Genomic DNA, 26,252 nt, shown 5'->3' with positions numbered 1-26,252 from the left:
AGATACAACACAACCCCCGGGACAGATAGTGTGTTACCAGGGCCGGGGAGGCCAGCAGGGTGTATGCACGCCTGAGGGATTGAGGCTGAGAATTAATCAAGGTGTGTTCGTGGCAAACGGGCATGTGATGTTTTTATTCCACACCGCATCTACTGCTGAAGCCAGCTCTCATATAAGTGGTGGCCAAGTCAAACATGCAGGCACATACATTCCCATATGGCAGATAGTATATCAACTTAGCAAATCACCACAAATATTTGTTTAGGTTTACACTGCACTTAGTGTTCCTTTAAAATGTGCACTGCCTTCCAGTTCAGTTACATGACTTCTATCTCTTCCTTGATTAATATAAAATTGTTGTTTTACTCACTAAACCAACACCCATCTAATTTGTTTTTTTATTCCTTAATTAGTCATCACTCTGCTCAAACATCGATTGGCCATTTCACCGTGGAGTTAGATTTGGTTTTATGTGCCTATAGGTTTGAAGATAACACGTCTGAAATGTGTTTTCAGGATTACAGAGAGTATTAAATAAACCTGAAGCTATTTGAATGGCTAGATGTCACTATAAGTGATTTAGGGCATCACATCTTTAAGTTAGCTCCATATGCAGATGAGAAATACAATGAAGAGTGAACAGGATGCACTTTAGGTTAGTTTGGTTTAGTTTAGTGAAAGGGCCGGGGGTTTGGAGATTGTCTTTATATCTTCTGGAGTCAGTGAACTTTACTTTGTAAACAGACAACGAGGAAAAATCATTAATACGGTTTTTACAAACTGACAAACACGTGTGTTGATCCTCAGTGGGATCAGCTCCCCTGAAGGATATTTACTGATGCATCGTGGTTTTATTGTAGTGGTAATAATAATAAACTTTATACAGAACCAACAGTGCAGCAGCTTTGTACTCGGTGCCAAAGTCTCCTCCGGCTGTGGCTCCCTCACCTTGTATGGTCTTGTTATTGTCATAGTGCTGAGCCTGCTGCTGAGCCTGCTGTAAATAACGAGTGCTTAATTCACATGAATACAGGCAGACACACGGCATGTCATATTGAGCAGTGTGCAGATACTGTAAGCCAGACGACATGAGCTTTAATATTTTATGCGGTGTCTGTGTTTGCAGTGTCAGGCGTGCAGTACGGGCACTTGGAGTCGAATGTGACACTGGCATGCGGGAAGTCGCAAATCAGGTAAGGAATGAAAACTTCGGCCTGTGGGCCTTGAAGGTGTTTTTAATTCGAAGCGCAATAACTGAAGTCTCTGTTGTTCCCAACCAGGATGCCTGTGGTGTGGCATCTCAACCACAGCTCCGCGCTGCCGTGGCACGAAGTGACATCCAACGGCACCTTGGTCCTGCTGCAGGTCGACCACTCGGCACAGGGCATCTACAGCTGCTACGATAACAGAGGGCTGCTCCTTCACTCTGCAAAGCTCCGGCTTGGTCGTAAGTTTTGTTGTGACTTGGCTCAAAGTGTCTCTTTAATACCCGGGGGACAGACTACACGATATCAGCAGGATTAAAGCCCGAACAGGAAGACGTAGGGAGTTGTCATTGGACGTGGTACTCAATCATTCTGTCTTGTCTCGTGGATTCTCTTTTCAGTCCCAGTCCCTCACAGTTCATTTCACTTCTTTGGATAGTTCAGCGTAAAAGTATTAAATAAGTTTCTGTTTCTTTTAACTCTAACATTCGCATCTCTTGGCAATTTTCTTGTGTCCATTTGAATTCATTAATTTATTGTGGCTGTAAGAAGACATCTAGTTGCCGCAGTGATAATCAGGAGAAAGTCACAGGTCCCCACACGGACAAAGCCGTCCACTTCCTGTCACTGTTCCAAACGGGAAGCGGCTCCCTGAGCGGACTTCCTTTCGGGGGACAGGGATTTGTTTTACATGGAACTTGCAAAGCTTCTTCTAAAATAGTTTGGTTTGATATAAAAGGGACACAGACATACATAGAAACATCTTAAAGGGCTCTAAAACATGTACCCCCCCCCCATGGTCCTGAAAGTGAATGCTGTCTGACTTGCATTTCCCAGATTCCCCCGGGCTGCTGAGTGTTTCCTGTCGAGTGCCCAATCACACACACGTGCGCTGCTCCTGGGTGAACTCGGTGAGGACCTTCCTGCCAGCCCAGTACAACGCCTCCTTCAAGTAAGAGCCGCTTATTGCAACTGAAACACCGACGTCCAAGGTCACACACACAAATCAAACACGTAGACGCTAAATATAGCACACGTCCCACAGAGTGTGCGAGTCTAACCTTCTCTGTTTCCCGTCTTAAAGGTGCTTTCCTTCCCCTGAGCATAACACACTTTAACACGACAGAATAAGTGAAATACTTCAACGTGTTTTGTCCTGTTGTCCAGGGGCAAGGGGGCCGAGTGGAGGCCGTGTGTCCTGGATGTCGCCCGCAAGCGTTGTGATGTAGACCAACCCGCCTTCTGGCAGACCATGCACACTCTGAGAGTCACGGAGACCAACGCCCTGGGGTCCATTACCACATATCACATCGTCAAGCTAAACAAGCTATGTAAGATCATGTGAAACACACACGCACACACACATGTGAATGGCTTACTGTCACATTGATGTCTCTGAAGCACGGTGGTGATTTTCCGCCAGAGGTTGATCATGTTACAGTTTTATCTTGTCTTCATATTCAGCGCTACTGGAACTGGCTGCTGCGTAACTCAAAACCTACTATTGAGATTGGCTTTCAATTCTTTTGGCCCCGTCTCTGCTATTATTTTATTTCCAGTTGTAACGTTACACTTATTTGAAATAGCTTTTGAAAAGAGCTCAACTTCAGAGGGATGTCTTTTTTACTTCAATAGCTCCTCCATTGTCTCCTCTTTGTCTTTAGAATAAAAGCGATACACACATTTGTTTCATTAAAAACAGATGGACGGGTATTTGATCAAGTTTTCTTTGAAGTAAAAAAGTGCTGAAGTTTTATACTAGTTAGTGGAAATGTGCAAACACTGCAATATTGAAATACTCATGACAGATACAACTGCACTCAGAATCTGACTCTGCAGCAAATGTCACGCTTATTGTAACTATTGTAATTTTACATCATACATTGACTGAGCGTATAAATACATTATTTCCCTGCAGATTTTAGTAAAATAAAAAAATGAATTCCTCAAGGAAAAGTACCTCCAATCTTTTACTTCAGTACATTACATATTTACATGTACTTTCGATCACTGAAAGATTCTCCTGTACACACATAAAACACATACACACAACATGTCAGGCGTTTAATGCTGCACATAATTCTCCCTGACTGCTTGTGTGACCGTTCCCTTTCTGTCCTGATATAACGACCTCAATTATCTTGTTTTGCTGCTTCTCTGTCTACACGTTCTTTGTCCTCTCACTGTCGGAGGCTGGTGTTCCTTCTCACCACTGTTCTCCGCCTCTGCTTCCTTATTGAAATAGCTGTGTGAATATGCATGAATAAATAGAGATACAACAGTGTGTGGAACAGGATTAATGAGAAGGATAATTAATGAGTAGGTCTTTTTGAATGAAGTCTGCAACTTTCTACCCTCTGGTGCTCCTCTCGTTTTTTAGATACCAAGCCAACCCAATAGAAATGAGTTTTCTTTCTATTCTCTCCTCGCAGTGAAGCCAGACCCTCCAGAGGCCTTGATGGTGAAGGCACTAGAAGGTTATCCAAAGAGGCTGAACGTCTCCTGGAAGGTTCCCTCCTCCTGGCCGGAGGAGGTTGCGTTTCCCCTGGTGTTCCACATCAGATACAGGCCGCAGGGCTCTGTGTACTGGTCCGAGGTGAGTCAGCCAGAAGGTTTCATCTCAGTGCTGAAGCGAGGGCAGTCTGGGTCAGAGCTGAGCATTAAGCTTGAGATGGATTGTTGGAAACCTGGGGTTCTAAAGTGGAAATCTCATATTAAAGGAGAAGTGATCATCATGATGTATTTATGATTAATTCATGATTTTGTTAAATTCTTGTGAATCAGAATTTAAATCTCATCAAATCAAGTAATTACTGAACATTTTTGTATCATATCAAATGCCTGTTTTTGTTTGTTTTAACAAATTCATTTAGTAATGGAAATAAAAAACAAAAGCTTTTGTTTACCAATAAAAACAACCTTTCTTTCTTTTAACCGCTGCTCTCTTCGGTCAGATCTACTCGGAGGAGAGTCCAGTTGTGGTGTTAGACGCCCTGGCTGGCCACCTGCACCAGGTGCAGATTCGAACCCGCGACGAGCTGGACACAGAGAGCCAGTGGAGTGAATGGAGTCCCCTGCTTCTCATCCGGCCCTGGGAAGGTCAGAATGAAAATTCACAAATACTCTGATTTGAAAATTACTATTCAGATCGAGTCAATCTCAGTTGATTCAAGAGAGACAGCAGATGGATTAGATCATGAGTATCAAAAGATATGTGTCTAATCAGATCTCTGTGTGTGTGTGTGTGTGTGTTTGAACTACAGCCTACACCACCTCGACTGACCCCCCCGAGGACTCAGAGGAAACATTATCAGACAATGTTGATCCCTTCAACACGAAGCTTGAGACCTCGACTGCAAAAACACACAGTGAGATTCCTTCTGTTTCTTCAGATGATAGTTGTGGAATGTGATTTTACTCAGGAGCTGATGTCCTGCTAGAACAAACAATCACAACACACATATATACATTTATCTCTTTAGAGAAGGTTTTAGCGTGATGAACTGAACCACAGGAATATATTTAATTAAACAGCAGCACAAGTATGTTTTGTAACCTCATTATTTTTGGCAGAAAGAAGCAGCATCAGATGTTAATAGAGCAAAAATCTCCAGGAAGACGTTATTTACTGTTATTCTGGTCAGACTCTACAGTGGCTTCATCACCAAATTGCATCTAATTGCAGTAAATTGTGCCTGCAGGGTGTATAAGAGTTCCCTGGGTGAAATGTTAAGTACATAGCACCTCACAAACATGTGGTAAAGACACATGCAGGACACACTGGTTAACACACACACACACACACACAGTATATAGCAGGAGACAAACACACACATTCTGGGCAGTGGAGTAAAAAGCCGTCACATTTCTTTTAGCACGTCTTCTGCGAACCAGATGTCATCTTTTATTCTTGCTGTCATTTGCATTTGGGCTCTTAAATCTTCTCTTCTTTGTTTTTTAAAATCCTCTAAATACCAAAATAAGTTTTGTTGTTTTTTTAAACATTTTATTGTTGATGTGTGACTGTGTTCCTGCTTTGTTTTACTGTTCAGAACAATGTTCAGTTGTTTGAATGTGTGTGAAAGCAACTTGTTTACTCCCCGCAGCACGATAAATAGATGTTTGTGTGAAAGCTATAATGGCGGATTTAAAATTAACTTCTCCCCAGAGAGTGATTAAATCCCAGAACACACACATACATTTTATTTTATTTTTTGATCCTCGCGAAAAAGCACATGGGGATGAAAGTGTGTGAACTCTCTTTCATTCCGCTGAGACTTCCTTCCTCGTCTATATTTGCTTCTCTTCGTTTCACCACACGTTCACGTCTCCGTCTTCAAATGATCTGCTCGTCCCCGTCTCTCCGCTCGTGTCCTTGACCTCCCGTGTCGTCCTCTTCCTCCCTGTCCCCACCCAGATCCTGTGATTGAAGAAGAAGGTAATTTGGGTTTGGTGATTTTGCTGGTTTTGTTCTCCGTGGTCATCCTCATCACCGTCCCCTCCCTCATCTATGTCGTGTGGTAAGACACACACACACACACACACAGACACACATGCACACACGCACACACATCCCACATCCTCAAGCTGCAGTTTTGTGGTCAGTGTCTCTTGGAACGATTGTTTGGGGCATTTCTTTTTTTCACTTTACTTTTTCTATATTTCCAGGGTGAGGCAGGGGCGGAGTGATCCCGTGACCAAACAGGAACTCACCTCTATGGTCAATATGAAGTCCATGCCAATCTAATGTAAGACACACACACACACACACAGACAAAACACAAACACAAACACACACAAGTCATTTTTTTAACTCGACCAAGGAGTTCAAATTCTAAAACATGTTGTGGAGGAATGAGGCAAGAGCCGGGAGGGAATTCGTTCAGGGGGCAGATCCAGGAATTATTTTATGACCAATGCATTTTTCCACATTTCTTTCGATTTCTCAGACAATACTTTATGGATCTTGATGAATAAGTCATTTTTTTTTTTGGAGAACTGGTGCCGATTCAAATTTAAAATGTGGTTTCATAAGAGGCCTGTTTGGCCTGGGCGGAGGTATGTGTTCTACTCAGTGCCATTCCAGCTCCACATTTGTTTCAGTGCGCAGATGTAGTGAATATGTTCTCGCTGAAAGCTGCGTGTGGTTTGTGCAGATAGTTTTAGATCTCTCGAGGGGTGTGGTGAAGATAATTAAAATCCCAATTAAGTGTAGCTTCTTTCAGATTTATGTCAACGACCACAAAATGCTCTAAACTGGGAGCAAAGCCAGTGAGAAAAAAGTTCAGCGATCCTCTGCCTAAGTAAAAACTGAAACGGTTCAAAGTGCTGCTATAAACAACATTCTAACAACTCTTCAGATGTCCAGCCAACTTGTGATTATAAGTCTAACATACACACACACACACACACACACACACACACACACACACACACACACACACACACACACACACACACACACACACAGACACACACACACACACAGATTATAACCCTGTCAATATGCCTTCATATATCTCATCCTGCTCTGTTATTTAAATATTTGCTCTCTCAAGACAATGCTAAATATACATGTTTTTTAAATTAGCTTTTTCACTCTCCCTCCTTCCTGACCTCCTTCCTCTCCTCTCCTCCTCCTCCAGGTTGATTTCAAGGATCTTCCCATCATCGGCCCGTTCTAGGGCTCCTCACAACAAGAACCAGGCTGCGTCCGAGTCCATCCTTGATCCAGGACGACAGGGACAAACACACACACGGAGCTGCAGAGTGTATACAAGCTGACTGAAGGGTTTTTGCACAAATCACATGTGCAGGATTTTTCCTGGACACATTCAATGCTTACACCTGACTGCACTTCCCAGAATGCATCAGCCGACTCCACTTCCACTGTCCACGGGGGGGGACACAGAAAACGTGTCCTCGCTTGCTTCACTGCAGCTCACGCCTCCACAGACTGTGGGAGGGACGCTGCACCAGGACAATCCAGTTCACTCACAACCGACGCTGCTTCAGGTGGACTGACTCCTCGACCCGTTCAGGGAGAGGGGGGGCTGACCTTGTTTTTTTTTAACCGTTGAAACTTTTAGGTAACAAATGATTACAGGAAGTGCAGCTGCCAAACAGGAGAACAGAAGATTTTATTTTCTTTGTGGGACAACTTGCTTTTTTCCCCCCCGAACCCAGAACTCCTCACTTTCTTGTTTTGTATTTTATTTTTTTGGAGATTCAGATTAATGTGTGTCCGTTACTACACCGACCGACTCAACGCTGTGAAGGAAGCTTAACAAGTCTCTGTGTGCGTCTGATGCCAAAAGCAGCAACTACGGGCATTATGGTTTCAGCTGAGGGGGCAGGAGACGACCTGTCCCCCGCTCCTGACCTGAGGGGGGGTGGACACGGAGCATAAGGTCCAGGGTGGGTGGCCCGGGTTATTTAGACTATATTTCATTTTACGACAAATGATTTTTACATGTTGCATGACATGCTTGTTTTAATTGTCTTGATGTCATTAGTACGCGTCACTTTGTTTTGTTTTTGTTATACCTCTTTTTCTATCAATCCATCCACTGTTCCTGAATGTGTGTGAAGAAAAGACACACACGAGCAGAAAGAGATCAGAGAAGAGATACGGGCCTGTCACAGAGCACCAGCATGACCACATTACTTCAGTAGTTAGTCAGAGAATATTAGAATATAGATATTCAACTAATACTTTAATACTAGACTCCAAAGAAACAATTACTTCTTTCTTTGAAAATGGTTTAATGTCGTTTTTTTCTCAAAGAGATTAAACAGCCTCTACTTATGGATAGAATTTAGACTCAGTCAAATTGAATCAAATCTGGTTATTTTTCGCTATCATCATATAAATAGTCATCACTTAAACTAAATAGTCAAAATCCAAAGCAAATAATAATTCTGCATCGTCCAAGAGGAGGTTTTCAAATTGTTTGTTTTCCTAATTCCACAGATATTAAGTTTAAAAGATTTGAAATTTGAGGAAAAGCCTGTTTCAGTTCGTTGTCCTCATTACAACATTAAATAAATTAAGTTAATCAGCTATTTTATTAATCAAAGAAAAAGTATGGCCACAATATAATTTACTGCCTCGAGACCATTTTAGGATCCAGTGTGTAAGGGTGAATGTTGATGGGGGGGGGGGGGGGGTTTGCTGACGTGATTCCTTGCACGTTTGGTGAAGTTTAGGATGAAATAAAAAGTCGGGGCATTGACATAGAATCAATAAGAATGAACAGCTGCAGTTAAAGTTTAGACCTGGGTTAAAGTTAGAGTTAAGGTGACACGGCAAAGAACAGGACTCACAAAATACTGAACTGTCCGGCTTCCACTTTGAAAGTCGAGCATGGTTGTGTGTGTGTGTGGGCGTGTGCACGAGACGAGCACTGAGACGGAGACTTGACAAGAGCGACTCTAGGTTTCTGGGTGGTTGTTTTTAAAGATGGACGACGTAGCAGCTTATCTTGATCACCCCCTGGTGGCTGGCTGCAGTATCGGTCAGAAACCCTGCTTACAAAAATATACGTTAAATCCATTTTTTCTCAAATGTGTTTTCAGTCAATTTAGATAATTCCCATCACACCAATGACAAAACGCAAGATGGCAGCACCTGGATACAGAATGTTTTATTATCCATCTTTATATACACTCCATGGTTTCACTGTATGAAAGACTTACAGTTCAGTGTTCGTGGTTTTCATTAAAACATTTATTTCCTCCTCTTGTTTCTGTCGGTCCGGCTGTTCTATGCTCTGTTGATCCAAAGCTGTGTAGGTTTTTCAGATGGACAGATTGTGTAGTTTGTATCAGAAACACAAGGTGCATATACGTCGGACTCTTTCCAGTTTGACGACTGTATGTTCTCTCAAGCTAGCTCGACATATTATGCATGAATCCAGTTGAAGCTTTTTTTTTGTATATTATTGTATATCACACTTTAAAAAAAAAAAGTACATATGTATGTTATACGTGATGTTTATATGTAGAGAAAAAAAACGTTGTCTTTGGGATTGTTTCACACACATGGTTTAACTCAGTCGGTAGATTAGCACAAATCTCTCTTCACGCAGTTTGGTGGAAATTGGTTTGGTAGTTTTTGTGTAATCCTGTTAACAACAAAAACAACATCGTCACAGGTAGAAACAAAACTTATTTTGTGTAGTTATTCGAATTCAGATTATATCATGTACGTTTTTTAAGAATACAGTAAATTCTGTAACATTTCAATGCAAATTATTTTACGTGACACGATGAAAAACATCTACCGACTGAAAATAATCCATGTCTGCAGAAACGTCCCCCTGTTGTGTGTTTGTGTCTTTTCTCCCCAGTTATATGAAGCTGTTGTTACTGTACATTTACTGTATGGACAATGTGTTATGTCTGAATTCATCTTCGTCCAACGTGTGTTCCTAAAGTTCACTGTTCCCCTTCCTTCACGTCTTTTGTTTTCAGATGAACCACAAATCGATCTTTATTTTTTTCCTGTCTCAACTCTCACACAGAAAGCAAAACCATTTGGTTTTATCTTACTTTGAAAAGGTAGATAAAGTTTAGATGGGTGTTTAAACAGGGTATCTAGACAATCTTTAAAATAAAATACTTTTATACTGTACTTTATTAATTGCTAAATTAAGAGAGCTATTTTTTTTAATCAAAAATTCAGACTTTCTGTAACCAGAATATAATTTTTTTACAATTTAAATAGCAAAAAAAAAAGACGAGAATTCTCCCTAAAAGATTTTTTTAAGATAAAATTAAATATCGACCAACCTTCACATTGAGTTTAATGTTCTTCTAATTTTGTCTTTCTCTTTCACTTCTGTATCATTTTCTGTTTGTGTGAATGCACTTGTGGTTTTTCCTCTGTCTTCTCCATGATCCTCTGCATTATGTGACAGCAGATGGAGCCTCTGCTGGTTTTAGTTCTTACGACTCAAATTACACTCAGGCGTCCATTCTCAGATGTACATAGTCTTTTTTTTTTTTTTTTTTTTTTTGCTTCATGTGTACGACAGATTTCACTATAAGCTGCTTGTTTTTTTTCTCCCCGTCTTTGTATGTTTCTGTGAAATAAAGACTATTTTATCACAACTTGTAACTTCTGAAACCTCTTTGCTTTCCTGCCTCTTCCTCCGTCTGTGGCATCGGTTGTAATGTCAACTGTCTGGTGTCCGGAACATTTAAAACAATGGTGCAAGTGGCCTCGGAACAAATGAGCCATTGATGGAGACGCTCCTTCTTGTCTCTGTCACGTTGTCGGGATCCTTCGAGCTTGCGGGTGAAGACCACATTTCGCCTGGAGGACGTCGCTTCTCGTGGCAGCGTCTTCCTGGAGAGTTTCCATTATCTGACTGTGACAGAGTCTGATGAATCCCAAATGCTCAAGCTGCCTTTTGTTGTCTTTGTGAAAGAGGCCTTTAAGACGTACAACTGGTCGGAAACTGCTCCGGCGTTCGGGGCTCCACTTCCCATATTGCCAACACGTTGTCATGCAGAGTTCAGCTAATGAAGTCCAGGGACCTCGGCTGTTCTGTCAGGTGGACGACTTCTGTGTCTTTGTAGACGAGGAGATCTTCGCTTACGAATCTTTGGCTGCTTCTTCTTCTGGATAACAGTGGAGAAAACATCCAGACAAACACAAGCAGAGTGAAGTGTGTTTTGGTTATTTATGGACATTTGCTTAGTGTCTGTTCGTGTAGATACATTTTCTGGTGCTTTTAAATTAGGTACAAATATTCACTTGGACTCACTGGTTGGATTTTGGTGGTCAAAGGTCAAAGGGGCCTCAGAAAACATGATTTTGGCCTCTTGAATGTGACACCAACACAGACTCAGTGGTCACTTGGACTTGAAGACGATGTGATTTGCTTTCAGTGCTCGAAGGTCAAAGGTCACAGTGACCTAAAAGTGAATCTGGAAACAACATGTTCATGTAGATGGAAACTGCACTTGATGCTTATGAAATCAACTCGAACTTCCTCACTGAGAGAAAGTTTCTTCTTCTTTTAAACATAACACACACACACACACACACACATGACTGAGATAAACAGCCTGTCATCACAATGACTCAGGCAGCTTATCACTGTTGCTTGAACTTCATGTTCTTCACAACCTGATAAGAATATGTGTTATTGTTCTGTGCAGGGTGAGGTGTGGCTGGAGAGAGCAACATATCTTAAGTAATAAACCTGAACTTACATTTTACAAAGTCCTTTAACATGTAACTTTGGATTTAAACATGAGTTTTTTTTGCTTTATTCACCATTTCCTGCCAATAACTGTTTGTTTATGTTCGTGAAAAGAATTATTACACTTCAGCACCTTTTCTACTTATAGCAAAAACATTAACTGGTAGAAACCTGGTTGAAAGTCTCATTTCGATTCATTATAAAGTTTAAATCCACTGTGCAAATTAATGCAAACCCACGGAATATATACATGATAGATTTTATTGAGATAAAAAGAACACTGCGTGAAATCTTCAAGCTATTCACATTTTCTCCAGATGAAAAACAAAACTGGAAAAAAACAAACGACAAATAAATAACATAAAATGTGCAAAATCCAACGTAATATTGCATCAATAAAGGTCACATGGTAAAAAATAAGCAGCAGAGAATGAGATTGTATTTGACAGTGAATGACACAAGTGAAGGTGACACATGTCCGTTCTATAACTTCTGCTTTGAACTGCGTTTGCATAATTCCACTGTAACATGATAATTAAAATAAGTCATAACTCATTTAAATAAAGATTAAAGTGCGGAAAAAAATAAGAAAAGCAAACCCATAAAACACCCAAACAACAATATATATATATATAAATAAAAATTCTTAACTTAATATCATGTACCATTTCTATCTGAGCACAGACTCCACAGAGAGAAAATATATTGAGTTATCAAAAGTGAAAGTAATCGCGAATCACTACAGCTCACTGCCGCCACCTAGCGAACAAAAAGCATCACTACAACAGCTTTAAGAGAAAAACTAAATAATCTGATGGATATTAAAAAAAAATTTAGTCTCAGATTTGAGAAGTTTTCAACGTAAAATTGTATCAGTTGGACAGAATTGGCCATTTTATAATTCAATCATGTACATTCAAATAGTACAAGCCTCTAAAACCCATTAAATACAGTGGATTACATATTGTTGTGTACTAATTAAAAATAAGTATTAACACTACTGTTTAAGAATGCGTGTGTGATCAGTCTACATCTAAAAGTGTGTGTATTGATTTCAGCTGTGTGTTAGTGATTTATAATATTAATGAATGACATCCCTCATCACTGAAAAGCCAATTAAGAATTCCAACATGTCGACTCTACTGTACATTATCATTTAAGTACAGTAGCATAAGAAGAAAATAGCAACAGGTCACATACAGCAAGTTAACATGTAATATGTAGGTATTACTTTAATGAACACACTATTTTAAAAGTTACTCCCTTGAATGTTTAGAATAATTCCACAAGAATCTGCTGAGTTGAACTTTAAATTATCTTAAAAGCTTCAGAAATAATTTGTCATAATTTCACTTTTGCTGCAGCAACTGAGCCAAATCCGTAGATTCACATGATGATGGAGCTTCCTGTTTAAAAGTGGACAAAGAATTGTTTTACAAAGTAAGAATCCAGAAAGAAATGTAAAGCATCTTCAACAGCGCATCATAAAAGTGGAATAATTCCCCCTCCTCTCCCTTAGAATGAGGACGTGTGTTTCCAGCTAAATCAAACAAAGCTAAATCCAGTCAAGATGCTGTAAAGTCATAAAGAAACAAGGAGTAAACACCAGGTCAAGAAACACAATCATCGTACATCTGAAACGTTTGGCACTGAAAACCGCTGCTGCAACTCAGAGGAGCAGAAACTGGCTCCTGTTACAGCTCGATCGGAGATTAAGTGAAAGTCACAGATGATTGTTGTTGTTTTATGTTGGTTTTTATATGTTCTTTTAAAGTATATTGACTTTCACTGCTAAATGGCAGACGAAGAAGTTTCAAAGCACAGTGGAGTAAATGTGGTGAGAGTGACACTGCTGACACCACGTGCAGGCTCCAGCAGCCTGTGGTTGACCTGTTGTTGACCTTTGGTTGACTTTTCCTCGAGTAAGGACGAGGATGCTCGTGGTAGTGAAGGTGTTTAAGAGTTCAGGGGCACAAGACGTGATGTGAACGCTTGTAAGTTCGAGTCCCTCGTGTTGATAACGATGAGCAGCCATCAACAAAGTCTCTGCTGAACGATGCCTCAAAGCTTTAAAGGTCAGAGACAGTTATTGAAGAGCAGCAGAGAAAAACGAAAAACGTGATTGACACCTGATTTTGAAAAGTTGATTTGTTCCAATCTTTTTCTTCTTCATCTCACAGCAACCGTTTCTTCATCCAGCAAATAAATCAGAAAAAGATTGATTTGTCCTTCCAGCAAAAATCTTTCAAATACAATTTCAACGAAACTTAAGTCACGAACATCCTCCAGTTATTTCAAGTAGGTAAAAGTTGTTTCTCACAGTTTTATCCTCACGGGATCAGCACAAGACTACACTGGTGAGTCAGTGACCTCTAAACGTCAATGGCCACCCCGTGTTTGGTGGAGATCACATCCCTGGTCCCTGTGAGATACATGAGCACCGAACACAGGTGAGGGAGCGTGGCCGTGGTGCTGATGTAGAGCCAGTAGGGGATCGGTGCCGTGTGGCCGAAGGGACACAGCCACAGCCCGTGGCGCACGGCATCCCGGACGTGGTGCGTGGCCATCGAGATGAAAATCATCCAGGGCAGGGAGCACCAAGCGTCTTTGAGGCGTCCGATCCACATGAGGAAGCGGAGGGACAGACAGAGCACGGGGATGAGAGAGGAGCAATGGAGCGGAGGACGCTGAGGGAGAGACACGGCAGCCTGGAAGGAAACAGGGACAAGGAATCAGCCGTAAATACTTTGAAACTTGTTCTTTGGTCCGAGGAAATCAATCCTTAATATACAAATATCAATACTTCAAACATTTATTGCAAGAGTTCTGCAGAAATGTAAGAAAATGTCAAATAACGATCAAGACTTTGCTTGATTTTCATCACATTTCTTGTGGCTCTTATTCTGTAAAAGGTTTCACATGTAAAAAACATATTGAATAAAGAAGTATGATTAAAAGTGGCGCTCTTACCTTGAGTGACAGGGATCCAGCCATGTAGAAGTGGTCCAGGTCTATGATCGACGCCAGCAGACCAGCCAGAAGCACCTCGTACAGATCGCTCTTTTTCCTCAGGCCAATAACAACAGCCCACGACCACAGGCCCACCAATCCGTGTGTGGCGTTGTCCAGGGTGGCGCGCAGCCACAGGTGGTTCTGGATCACCGACATCTGGAGGGCGTGGTCGGCCACCACGCAGAACATCCCGAGTCCTGCAGACGCCAGCAGGGAGGCGGAGCTGAAAGTCTGTAGGAGGGCCTGAGCTTTCTCTGTCTCCACAGCCAGGCTGAGGGGGACAGGGGCCCCTTCGCCCCTCAGGCCCAGGCCCAGCAGCGGGGACGAGGAGGGGGAGGAGTCGAGCTTGGAGTAGAATCCTTGCATTTTGACAGACGGCTGTGGGGGCCAATCGCCACTGAAGGTCAAAAAGATTCAGGTAGACTGGAGGAGGAAGGAAGGGGAGGGATTAATGAGGGCGTCACCATCTTTCCTCTGCTATGAGGCCAAGATGGCGATCGTTGAGGGGGAGAATCATTCATCCTGTTTTACTCTCATCTTGACAGTTTTAAGGAAAATCCAGATTGTAATGCACTCAAACTACCAAGTGGGTATAAAAGTACATCAATTGAGACACAGCTTCCAGGGAGATGAGACACATGCAGCCACAGGAGGGCAGTAAATTACACCATGAGTTACATTACATCAGGGCTGAGTTGAGAGGAAATATATCACTTCCACGTTCAAGTCTAATGAATTTGATTAACCAAGATAAATGGAAGACAGGGAGATAGATAGATATGTGGATAGATATATAGATAGATAGATAGATAGATAGATAGATATGTGGACTGATAGATAGATAGATAGATATGTGGATAGATAGATAGATAGATAGATAGATAGATAGATAGATAGATAGATGGATAGATGGATAGAAATGTGGACAGATATATAGATAGATAGATAGATAGATAGATTGATTGATTGATAGATAGATTGATTTGTGGTCTAGAGGTTTAAGATGCAGCTGGTTGACTCCTTGTTTAACCTGATGGAGAGGACACAGTGTTTTCATGGTGTGAATCCACAGATGAATTTAAATCAGATTCTGTTTCTCACGCAACACTGTGAAATGTAGGACAGAGTCACGTGACATCTGAATCCACAACAAGTCCTCCATCTCCTGAAGGAAGAAACGTTCTAGATCCTCAGTATGAAACAGGAAGTAGCTGCTGGTGAAGTTTGCATCTGCATACAGCTCCAGGTGAAGGTTAGCATGCTAACTGGGGTTAGCTCTGTTTTAATGTCATTCATTATTCTTCATCGCTCATCTTCTTCAAAAAACACCAGCATCTATGGGGCTAACAGCTAGCTCAAAGCTAACCGGCTAACCGGCTAGCAGTGACAGATGAGGCTAATGGCTAGCTCAGAGCTAACCGGCTAGCAGTGACAGATGCTGCTGCTGCTGCTGCTTTGTGTTGGCGGACAGCAGCTAATTAGCAGCTTGCTAAGCTAACACCGCTAAATTCCATTGCACGACACGCGTCACGTGACGTTAAAACACGTTATTAAACTGTTTTCTGGTAAATTATCGTTTTGTTGTGGTTTTTATGAATAAACACAAAGACACTCACCACATCTCCCTGCATCCGCTGTCACCCACACTTCTTCTCTGGTGTATTCTGTCAGGGTTAACGGGTGAAGGCTCTGCTGCCACCCTCAGGTCAAGAGAGGAACAGCCGGGATATAGGAACAACAGAGAAACACAATGAATTTGAGTTTCATGTTTCATTTGTCATGTGCAAGTTAACACAGGGTCAAAATTAAAAATAATTCAGAAAGATCTTAATATAAGAAAGTCAAATACAATACATAACTAAAACTATATACATTAAATGAACTGTATGGAGTGTGTATGTGTGTGTAACAGCTGTTTCACATTTTTTCCAATTAAAGTGCAAACAGGCTGCTGTGTAACTTCAGAAGCCTGATGTCCTGATGGTAGAAGCTGTTCCTCAGTCCGGTGTGATGTTCTGATGGTAGAATCTATTGGTGGTGCTGCTCCTGCACCTCCTGCCAGATGGTAACACAGTGAACAGTCTCTGTGCTGGATGGCTGTGGTCCTTGATGATGATGGTGGTAAATGTCCAGGATGGCTGGGAGACTGTTTCCATTTCTTTGTCTTTTAGCAGGTTCGAGTGTGATGACAGGAAATTGGAAACATTACTATATTTAAAAATGAAGAATTTAATCCTAAGAATAATATCCACCTAAGGATATGGGTAAATACAGCCTGAGTGGAAGAGAGGGCGGTTTTCAACATGTATAGTTTTTACACTTGTCTTTAGTGTGTATACACTAGTGAAATCTAGTGGTGAAGTGTCATGTTGCAGCTGAATACCTCTCACCTCACCCTCTCCTTCCAAACATGACAGAGAACCTGATGAAAGCTTCAGTTGTCCTCAAACCTCAAAAATTGTTTAGTTTGGACAAACTCTAGGGTCAAGTAAACAACAATATATTCAATAGCTCCGTTTCACCTAAATCTTACACACTGAACCTTTAATGACACCGTTTTTAGTTGATACTGTATTTTTACCTGCACCAGTGTAGCCTCATACATTGCAAAAGAGGTTTGGCCTGATTTAATGAATTTGATATACTGTACTTCAGATGAGAATAGATATCTAATCCTGATGAGTTAAGATCTTGTAGTAGCATCGCCACTACTACTGACTGTAGAAAATAAGGTAGATGTAAATAAGGAGAGCTAACAGAGATAAGAGAGCTTCCCTGAGAAGGGGATCGTCATCGTCAACAAGACCGACACATAGAGCAAAAGTAAGAGTTGTAATCAGAATAATGACTTGTGGCCTTCATTGATTTGTGAGATAAGTTGGAATAATTCAGCACCATGGACAGACACAGTGACAATAACTGTGTTCGAACGTTTCAGCACCACAGACAGTGCACGGTCTCTGCTGCCCTCCAGTGGCCACAGCCAGGAACTTCATTTTTCTATGACATTTGTGCAACAAGTTTACAGCTGTGACAGAACATTAAAGATAAGATAAAGTTGTTAGAGTTAATAATATCATGGGTCTGAAGGTTCATCTCCACTGTGGTTTTCTGGCATTGGGGAAAAATCTTTATAATTCAAAGGGAGAATCAGAATGACTCTTTAGTAGCCATGAAACACATCACTGACAAAAGTAAAAGCTCAAGTAACTAATGAGCTGCTGGATCTTATGGATTCCATTCAAATAGTATGAAAAAATGATTTTTTTATGGCCAGAGCAGGGAATAAAAAAAACTGTATAATTGTAGAAGAAATGAGAAACTAATGTACTAATACTACTAATGTAAAATCAAAAAATAACTATGAGATTGGTCTGTCACTGGGAGAGGCTCAACATGAAGCCCAGGACAGATGGAAGCAGTTCATCGAGGCCTTATGCCCCCGAATGGATGAAGAGGATGAGGGAAGCAAGTGAAAACAGGATATAAACGATGGAGGGAGAGAGAGAGAGAGAGAGAGAGAGAGAGAGAGAGAGAGAGAGAGAGAGAGAGAGAGAGAGAGAGAGAGAGAGAGAGAGAGAGAGACGGTACGCTGAGGACAGAGTGAAAAGCCGGGAAGCAGAGATTGTGTCATTCATCCAGTTATCAGTGAGAGGTCAAACCAGTCATTAGAGCAGAGCAGGGCTGTTAGAACTAACAGGCTCTGGATGAGACACACACACACACACAGACACACAGACACACACACACACACACACACACACACAGACACACACACACACACAGGAGGTTAATGCGGATCACATTGTGGCTGCACACAAAGAAGAGCGTGTCTGAACATTTCCGCTGCCGTTTAATTAAAGCTCAGTTGAGGTGAAAAATTGTAAATCGTCACCTATTAACTCGTTTTCATTAAACCCAGAAAATGGGATTTTCTCAAATACAAAAACAAGGAGAACAATAACAGAGGCGTCCTCCTCTTCACCCCCTTTCTTCACGTCATGCTCCGTCATTATAAATATTAATTGGGTTCTCATAGGCGCCACAATCTAAAAAGACAAGGAAAAAGAAAGGAGGAAAGAGTAATGAATGAAACACCCACACGAGGCGCTAAACGTGGGAGTGGGGCTTACAGCAGTTCGATGGTGTATTGACTCGTCCCAGAGCTCGTCAGAGTAATGACAGAACGAGTGCTGGAGAGAGAGAGTATTGGGGGAGAGAGAGAGAGAGAGACAGGACGAGAGAGAGGTAAAGGTCAAAAAGGAAATCTGGCCCATTTCATCCTCCTCCCATTTTTCTGTTGAATATATCTGTTGTTATTGTAAGAGTCTGACAAGTGTTATGGTTAATGTGGTTTCAGTTATAGTTTTACTTCAATCTGTTGTTTTGGCAGAAAAGTTGTCTCCACTTTTATTTTAAATGTGGTTTTCATATTGAGCCAAGATGGAGGAGCCCCGATATCAGCTGTGTCCAACCAGCCGGTACTTCATGATGTCGGACAGGAAAGTGATAAACTGGCCCACGAGCAGAAGCTGCCTGGCTGCTGGTGAGTCCGGAGGCTGGTGTTGAATGTAAGTAAATGGAATAAATGAAGGACTACAGACCACACACCTGATTTCTCTGTGCCTCACATCCTGAGCTGCCCACATCCAGCGAGCAATGATTCATAATCTACCTCGTCAGGTGATTATCATTCGTCTACATGTGTAACCTTTCCTAGGGGGCGTGTCAGAACAGCCAGGGTCGATACTTTCATGGTCCCCTGGCTGTTCCACCAAAGTGTCGAACATCAGCTGACGACGTGTTTCAGGAGCTTCAGTGGTTTCCGTGGCAGAGACGAGCTCCACAGACTTTTTAAACTCTGCAGAACTTTTACATTTACCAAAAACCTTCATAACACACTGGAGGAAATAAAGTGAGAGAGCATCATAAGTTCGACTTTGAAGTCTTCAGTCTGATTGTTGCTTCCACTGATGAAGAGGATTCAACTGGTTTAATAACAAACAGCCGTTATGTGTGAGCTCAACATGATGCATCTGAAATACTAAATATCAAACATATCCAGCATAAGGTTATAAAAAAGATTATAAAATAATAAAGGCCACAAATCCTCAGCGGTGACAAAACCATTTGAAAGATACATTTTAAATGTCAAGAAAGAAACCGATGACCTATGAAACACCAATTCAATAAATCCGAAACTGTAAATATACTTTGGCCCTGGCAGCCAATTTGAGAGAAAATGTTGTTGTCACGAGTATTGATCTGTAAAACTTGAAATGAGGTGGTGTTTGTTTATGGCTGTGGGAGCTAAGATGCATCAACTCTGTTATTACACCGAAATATGATCTCGGCTGTGTTTAAAGGTTGATATATTCCCCCCCCCCCCCCCTCACCTCCATCTTGTAAATATCAGGTTCTGATACTCCGTGTTTGAAAAAGGCGAAATGAGCACGAGGCCTCGGTGTCGTCATTCATTGTGAAATGGTCACATTTAATGGTTGAAACCTGTCATTGTATATACATCTATAAAAAAGACCCCAGGTACAGGTTACGACATTCTACTGCTAATACATACATTATTATTATTATTAAATAATAAACTTTTTGTTCAATGTTAAAGTTACATATCATAGTTTACAAAATAGGATCAAGGAGAATTAAGCCATTATGAATGTCTGAAAAAAAGGAAAAAAAAAAACTAAAGTCCTATATGTGTGTTTTTATTATTTGTCCATAAAATCAAAAAAATACAATAAAACACATCAATATTCCTTTGAATAACATAATATTAACTGGTGATATTGGCTACTGAAATGTAAACTGCAAAGAGACTCTTGTAAAGGCGTCAGAATCGGGAAAGCAAACAGTATTTTTGAGATATTGTATTTTACAGCACAGAGCAGAATGGGGGAAATAAAACAACGCAGGTCGTTCTTAATGCTTCACTTTGTCGCCCTCGTTACGAAGTCGAAATCCAAAACAAAAAGAATGTGTCAGGGAAAGAAATACAAGAATTGTTCCGTCTCAAATCCACTTAACTCGTTTTGTTTTACAATCCAGGTCCTCGTCGCCGGGCGCTGAAAGCAGAACGTAAAGCTAATCGTCTAAACAAGCCAGACTACAGATACCGACATTTTCAAAGTGTTAGTCCTTGTATCGGAAAAAAAACGACCCGCCGCTGCCGCCGCCGCCGCTCCTGACTCGGCCATCGGGGGGGCGAACAGATTCAGAGTCTGATTGAGTATAGGCTAGATTTGTGGTGTCTTTGTTAAATGGTTGGTTTATACAAACAGGAGCTGCAGGGTTCCTCCGATTCATCCCAAAGTTTGATTCCTGTACCGTTTAATGCAGGACACACACACTCGCACACATACACACACTCACACTCACACACACACGCATTCAATTTTGTGGGGTGTTGAACCCATGACGAAGGCAGGCACAGGCTTCAGGAAGCTCGATGAATCGTTCGGGAGCCGTCTAGTTGGGGGTGAAGTTGAGTCTTTGGCATGATGGTTTAGCTGTATGGGGACTGCTGTGGGAACTATACACACAAACACACAGGCTCGATATATGTGTGTGTGTTTGTCTGTGCAGCGCTACGATTTTAGCGGAGGGTTAAAATTAAGACTAAATCAATCGATCGATCAATAAAAAGAACAAAATAAAAGAACAGAAAAAAGGTTTTGTTCTCTTCCTGGAGTTGATTTTCTTGCTCTGAGGAGGAGATTCCCTCAGTCAGTCTGCTGTGGCCCATCACAGCCACCAGGGGGCAATATAAGACTATTGGTGCTGATGTGGTTCTTGTTGCTGCGCCTGTTGCTGCTGTTGTTGATGATGATGATGATGATGATGTCACTTTTAGAAGCTCCTCTGAAGATCTTCCTTGTCACCATTTAATCCCAAAAATGCGGAGTCGCATTATCATTGTCTGATTTCACGTCTGTGTAACCTTGGTGAGTGAGTGTGTGATGGACAGAAACGATCAATGCACTGAATCCTCGAGACATGTGCAAAATAGAAAAAAGACCAGCCGCCTCCTCTTCCTCCTCCTCCTCCTCCTCCTCCTCCTCCTCTTCCTCCTCTGACTTCTCATCTCCCTTCTGGAATAAGACGTTTGAATCTGGAGAAAGAGACAGAGGCACAAATTAGGAAGGTTACAAGAGGATTTAGTGACCTCTGGTGGTGTGTTGGCAGATTGCAATAAACCCCTCCCTTTAGAAGTGTTTATAAAATATACAAAGTAGCCTTACTTTGAAATACCAAACATTTTACTCGAGCAAAGTATTTGTTCCTTACCACCTTCACTGGCTGTGTGTTCATTTCCTGTTTCTCTCTTCATCTTCCTTCAGTGTGTGTTCACATTTTAAAATAAACGCTACGGACCCACATTATAAAAACAAATCATAAATCTGTCGTTCTCCTTCCACCATGTGTGAAGTGCTCCTGACAGATTTATCCACCGGACTCGCTTCACCCTCCAGTGGTTCAACCCATCAGCTGCCTCTCTCTCTCTCTCAGGTGCAGCCATGTTTATATATCCCGTGTTTAAAGGTGTCGGTACGGTCGAGCAAAAGCCATTTCCTGTTTGCCTTCATCGTCAACATAACCGCGGAGCACGACTTTCACCATCTCAGCACCGGTTGTATCTACGTCCTCCACGAGTCTCGTGATATCACCACATGATTTACAGGGTGAAACCTTTCAAATGAATGAAATGGGAGAGCTTTGAATGTCACTTCAGTCCCAGTAGGGGTTCCGCAGAGTAACATGAAGCCCACCCCCCCCCCCCCCCCCTCCACTGACACCCCCAGCCCCCCCTCTCACCTGGGTCATAAAACGAACCCAATTGTTATTGCTCCTGACATCAATAGACCTGCATCGACCTGCAGATATGTGACTGAAGTTCCAAGATGAGGGGTTGTCGACTCATTACTAGAGGCGTGTGTGTGTGTGTTTGTGTGTATGTGTGCGTGTGTGTGTGTGTCTCTCACCACATGAGCAGCAGCAGCAGCATTCCTAACAGCAAAGGGGAGAAGAAGGTGAGGAGCCTGGCAGCTCGGCCCACTGGAGGTTCAGCCTTTTGTGGTGCGTTGGAAGATGGGATGGGAGATGTCTTGGTCTCTGGAAAAAAGAAAAATAATAACCATGAGAAAACACAACAATATTTGCTTGGTATATTTTTTTAAATCAACTCCAAAACTCGACTAAACCCTCGTTCTAATTCGTCCTTTATATAATTCCTGGTGCTAAATCTTCCCCCGGACATCATTTTGATGAATGGACACTGAATCATGCTCAACCTGCCGGGGAAGAAGCAAACAGAAAAAGAAAATACAGTACAGAACCAAATCAATTCTAATCTGCAAGCCTCAATCAATACGGGACTTGTCAAGGCAGTTATGAAGTGAACTGGACAGAGGAAGAAAAAAATCTCACTCACAGTGAAGCTGAGGGGAACATGAAGGAGGGGGGGGGGGGGGAAGAGAGAGAGATAATATATGGAGACGGAAAGAACAGATAGCGAAGCGCAGGATGAGGTAAAAACCCTGAGGTGAAGAGCAGGAGGTGGATAGATGAGGAAGAAAATGGGGAACGTGGAAGTTAATAAATCGTTAAGGAAGCAGATTAATACACACAATGAAAACGTATCCTTCTACACTCCCCTGATAGAATGTAGATCTGGATTTGACAGCGCATAAGGAGACTGGTTTCACATTCAGGTCACAGAAATGAGGATTTGTAACTTTTTATGCTATCGTCCATCTGTCTGTCTCGTGAACCTTATTTTACCCTTTGTACCATCAGTGATGCCAAAATTCCCATAATGTACAATGACGTCATCCTTTCTTGACAGATTTAGGAGTAAATAATACTCAAGACAGTTTATTTATGTGTTTTACATGTTTTTTTTCATTTGGCAAGATGTGAAGGTCGAATACTTTGTCTAAACATCAGCTGTGTATTGATTTATTGACATTTCTTTTCTGGAATATGACTCACAGATGATAATTTCGCCCAAAGTAAAGTGCACATTTTAAGCCTCTGTTACTTGCACATTTCCTGCTTGGACTCAAAGTTGAGATGTTAAATTTATTGACTATATTTACATATAAAATTAGAAAAGAGTTATAATTTCACTCTCCTGCTTTTTTCCAGTCGGTACAATTAAAAAGCTTGTGGCAAAAACACCAACGTGCTGAAAAGTTCCTCTGCATAAGCATGTTTTAAGAGCTTCACTTTGGTTTTTACACGGCGTGACAAATAAAAATATCACAGTTTAATGGTTTATTGTTTTTACAAAACGCGGCAACTGCTACAGCTGCAGGCGGCACAATACATATTAACTCGTGTGCACTGTTTGCTGCTTGGTCTAGAACCCAGAGCATTTCTTTCTCTAACTGGAGAGAGAATATGATTTCCCTCTTCTTCCAATTAATGACTGTTGTGTGGCGGGGGGGGGGGTATTAGGGAAGAAGCAGCCAGGTGTGAAATAGAGAGAGAGAGAGAGAGAGAGAGAGAGAGAGAGAGGTGACGGCGTTCAATGCAAAACTTCCAGCACGCAGCCAAACACTGTGCTTCTGATTGGTGAGGAAAATAAAACTTATGCAGAAATGACGTGATGGCGGCGAGGAGAGACAGTTGGGGGGGGGGGGGGGGGGGGGGGTGACGAGCTGGTCGAGGACAAGGGAGACGAGACAAAGTGAGGAAGACACATCTGTGTGGACGCTGAAGAACAAGGTGGAGTTTAAGATATTGGTTTATCGCTGGAATCAAAGTACCTGGATCCCAAAAACAACATCATCTAAATGTTAAGTTTTATAGCTTTTCTATGCTTATCGATCAAAAGTTCTTTATACTATTTATATTTCTGCTGGCACCATTCAGGATTCTGAATCTTGCCCAAGGACACAGCCGGGGATCAAACCACCGACCTTATGCTAAGCGGACAACCCGCTCTATCTCCTGAGCCACATCTGCCCACCGGCCACTTTGCAGCTTGATATATATATAAAGTGGATTTCCTGTTCCTATTCTTTGAAAGTGACATGTAGAGATACGCGGTGGCTGCTTATTAAACACTTGCATTCAAATAATCATGCTCCACGACATTTTATAAATATTTCTGGACGTGAGGGATGAGTGAGGCGATGCATCTTTTACAAGTTTAGTGCTTTACACTGTCCAGGTTGTGTCTTTTTAGAGGAAAAGAAAAACAGAGATGGTTGCAACTGGTCCACTCGCTCATGTAATGGGCTGAAAATCACTGGACAGAACCAAACTGAAGTGAAACAGTTTCCTCTTCTTCACTGAGCGTGCGTCACCTCATGGACACAACATAACAGTAACAAGGGAGGTGGAGGAAACAAGGCAGAGGCAAGTGGACAGAAAAGAGAAGAGAGGAAATGGAGAAAGTGTAAATGTGTGATCAGACGCCACACTTCGCAATAAGGAGTCATTCCATTTCCTTTTCGGCTGAGCGGATAGGATTGGTCAGAGTGTAGATGTTAACAAGCCGAGTTGTCCCTGACTGAACCTTTGGTGTTTATTGGTCCAGTCATCGACAGGCAATCAGATATTTTCCTTGTTTCCCTGCAGATGTGATTCAGCCTCATGTACATTGACAGACCGGTGGGTGCAGATTAAATAAGTAGTTGATTCACATCCCAAAGTCACAATTCTAGTAAATCATTTTTGAGTAAACACGTGTTTTGTTTCCGTTTTTCCATCAATTCTGTGGCTTTTGCTCTCAGCTTTTTTTTGACAAATTGAAAATGTGCATCAAAACAGGCAGATTAAATCTCTTACTCCTCCACTGCCTTTATGTTAAAGACCCGAGGGGATACAACAAAAAAAAAACTGATCTATTTTATACATCAGTGGGGAAAAAACAAGCTGCCCACTAAACAGATGCAATCAGTCATTCAGGAAGTAGCATCTGTAAATAAAGTGGAGGGAGGCCAGAAAAGCAGATGAAGTGTGACGTAGGAAGGAGGAGAGGGAGAATGAGAGGGAGAACGAAAGAGAGAGAGATCGAGAGACCTTCAGGCAAAAGAGGGTGAAAGAGAGAAGAGAGAACGGAGAGAGGGACGGGAAGCAGGGAAGCAGCAGCTGGATCGAGAGGAGGCATGAGGAGAATCTCAATAACCTCCTGTTCTGTCCCTGAGAACAAGAATAACACAACGAGTACCGAGCGAGTGTGTGTGTCTGTGTGTGTCAGAGGGCGACGCTGTGCATGTGTGTGTGTGTGTTGCTGTTTAGACATGTCTGAGTTAGAGCAACATGTTCTGTGTGTACCGTGTAACACGTGTTTTTCTAAACATGCTCATTCAGTGACGACTGTAGTGACGCTCAGAGTGTGATGCCGCACGCGTCCAACAGGAGTCACTGTTGTATCGCAAAAACATGAGAGTTGGGAAGTTTAAATGGACAGAGACAGACAGACAAAACATATTAAACAGAAAGAAGTGAAGGAAGATTTCACACTGGGTCGTATTCCACTGTTTTGCCCTGAAAATGTAACGTTCATGTTGTCCCATTTCAAAGGCTCCTTTCAATGCATCTGAAAAGTAGCATCCTGTCACCCCTGAGCAACAAAACATCCAACAGCTGGATCCCTCTCAGGTCCAGCCTTTCCCAGAATTCATTGCAAGAGGGCTACAGAGCTAGATACTGTTCATGGGTGGGCGATGCACAGTGGGAGAAGCTGCAGACGCAAATAGGATTGGTTTGGCTTTTTCAGTTGGACTCTGAAAGGATGCGGCTTGGGAAGTCTCAAAATATTCTATCACACGCTGCCCCAGAAGAAAACGTTTTT

At 41.9% G+C, this 26,252-nt stretch overlaps 3 protein-coding genes across 4 annotated transcripts in view; 1 reads left to right on the top strand and 2 right to left on the bottom strand.

The window, feature by feature from the left end:
• The window catches only part of il11ra (interleukin 11 receptor, alpha), a 41,907-nt gene extending 31,588 nt beyond the window's left edge, over positions 1-10,319 (top strand). The window contains exons 3-12 of the mRNA XM_053410661.1: positions 1,127-1,193; positions 1,281-1,447; positions 2,043-2,157; positions 2,373-2,536; positions 3,638-3,801; positions 4,160-4,304; positions 4,469-4,573; positions 5,623-5,725; positions 5,874-5,953; positions 6,851-10,319. Of these exons, the coding sequence (XP_053266636.1) occupies positions 1,127-1,193; positions 1,281-1,447; positions 2,043-2,157; positions 2,373-2,536; positions 3,638-3,801; positions 4,160-4,304; positions 4,469-4,573; positions 5,623-5,725; positions 5,874-5,952 (1,109 nt within the window). The 3' untranslated portion in view covers position 5,953; positions 6,851-10,319. The remainder of the gene's footprint in view (positions 1-1,126; positions 1,194-1,280; positions 1,448-2,042; positions 2,158-2,372; positions 2,537-3,637; positions 3,802-4,159; positions 4,305-4,468; positions 4,574-5,622; positions 5,726-5,873; positions 5,954-6,850) is intronic.
• A 1,340-nt stretch (positions 10,320-11,659) lies between these two features.
• On the bottom strand, positions 11,660-16,088 carry tmem267 (transmembrane protein 267). Its single transcript, XM_053410660.1, has 3 exons — positions 16,048-16,088; positions 14,390-14,854; positions 11,660-14,127 (listed from the first exon to the last, which is right to left on the bottom strand). Exons 2-3 carry the CDS (start codon positions 14,795-14,797, stop codon positions 13,792-13,794), a joined length of 744 nt encoding a protein of 247 aa, XP_053266635.1. The 5' UTR covers positions 14,798-14,854; positions 16,048-16,088; the 3' UTR covers positions 11,660-13,791.
• Positions 16,089-19,900: 3,812 nt separating this feature from the next.
• Positions 19,901-26,252, bottom strand: part of cntfr (ciliary neurotrophic factor receptor) — a 190,721-nt gene continuing 184,369 nt past the window's right edge. For both annotated transcript variants that reach the window (XM_053410658.1, XM_053410659.1), the window contains 2 exons: positions 22,429-22,558; positions 19,901-21,557 (listed from right to left, as the gene is read on the bottom strand). In XM_053410658.1, the coding sequence (XP_053266633.1) occupies position 21,557; positions 22,429-22,558 (131 nt within the window). In that variant the 3' untranslated portion in view covers positions 19,901-21,556. The remainder of the gene's footprint in view (positions 21,558-22,428; positions 22,559-26,252) is intronic.

Source organism: Pleuronectes platessa, chromosome 19, assembly GCF_947347685.1.
Source record: "Pleuronectes platessa chromosome 19, fPlePla1.1, whole genome shotgun sequence".
Taxonomy (NCBI): domain Eukaryota; kingdom Metazoa; phylum Chordata; class Actinopteri; order Pleuronectiformes; family Pleuronectidae; genus Pleuronectes; species Pleuronectes platessa.
The sequence above is the reverse complement of the archived record's forward strand: the minus strand, read 5'-3'. Positions and strand labels throughout refer to the sequence as shown.

Excerpts from the sequence above, each read along its gene's own strand:
- tmem267 (XM_053410660.1), bottom strand. The coding sequence starts at position 14,797 with ATGCAAGGATTCTACTCCAAGCTCGACTCCTCCCCCTCCTCGTCCCCG. Across the intron at positions 14,128-14,389 it reads CTGGATCCCTGTCACTCAAG|GCTGCCGTGTCTCTCCCTCA; the intron begins GTAAGAGCGCCA and ends GTTTCCTTCCAG.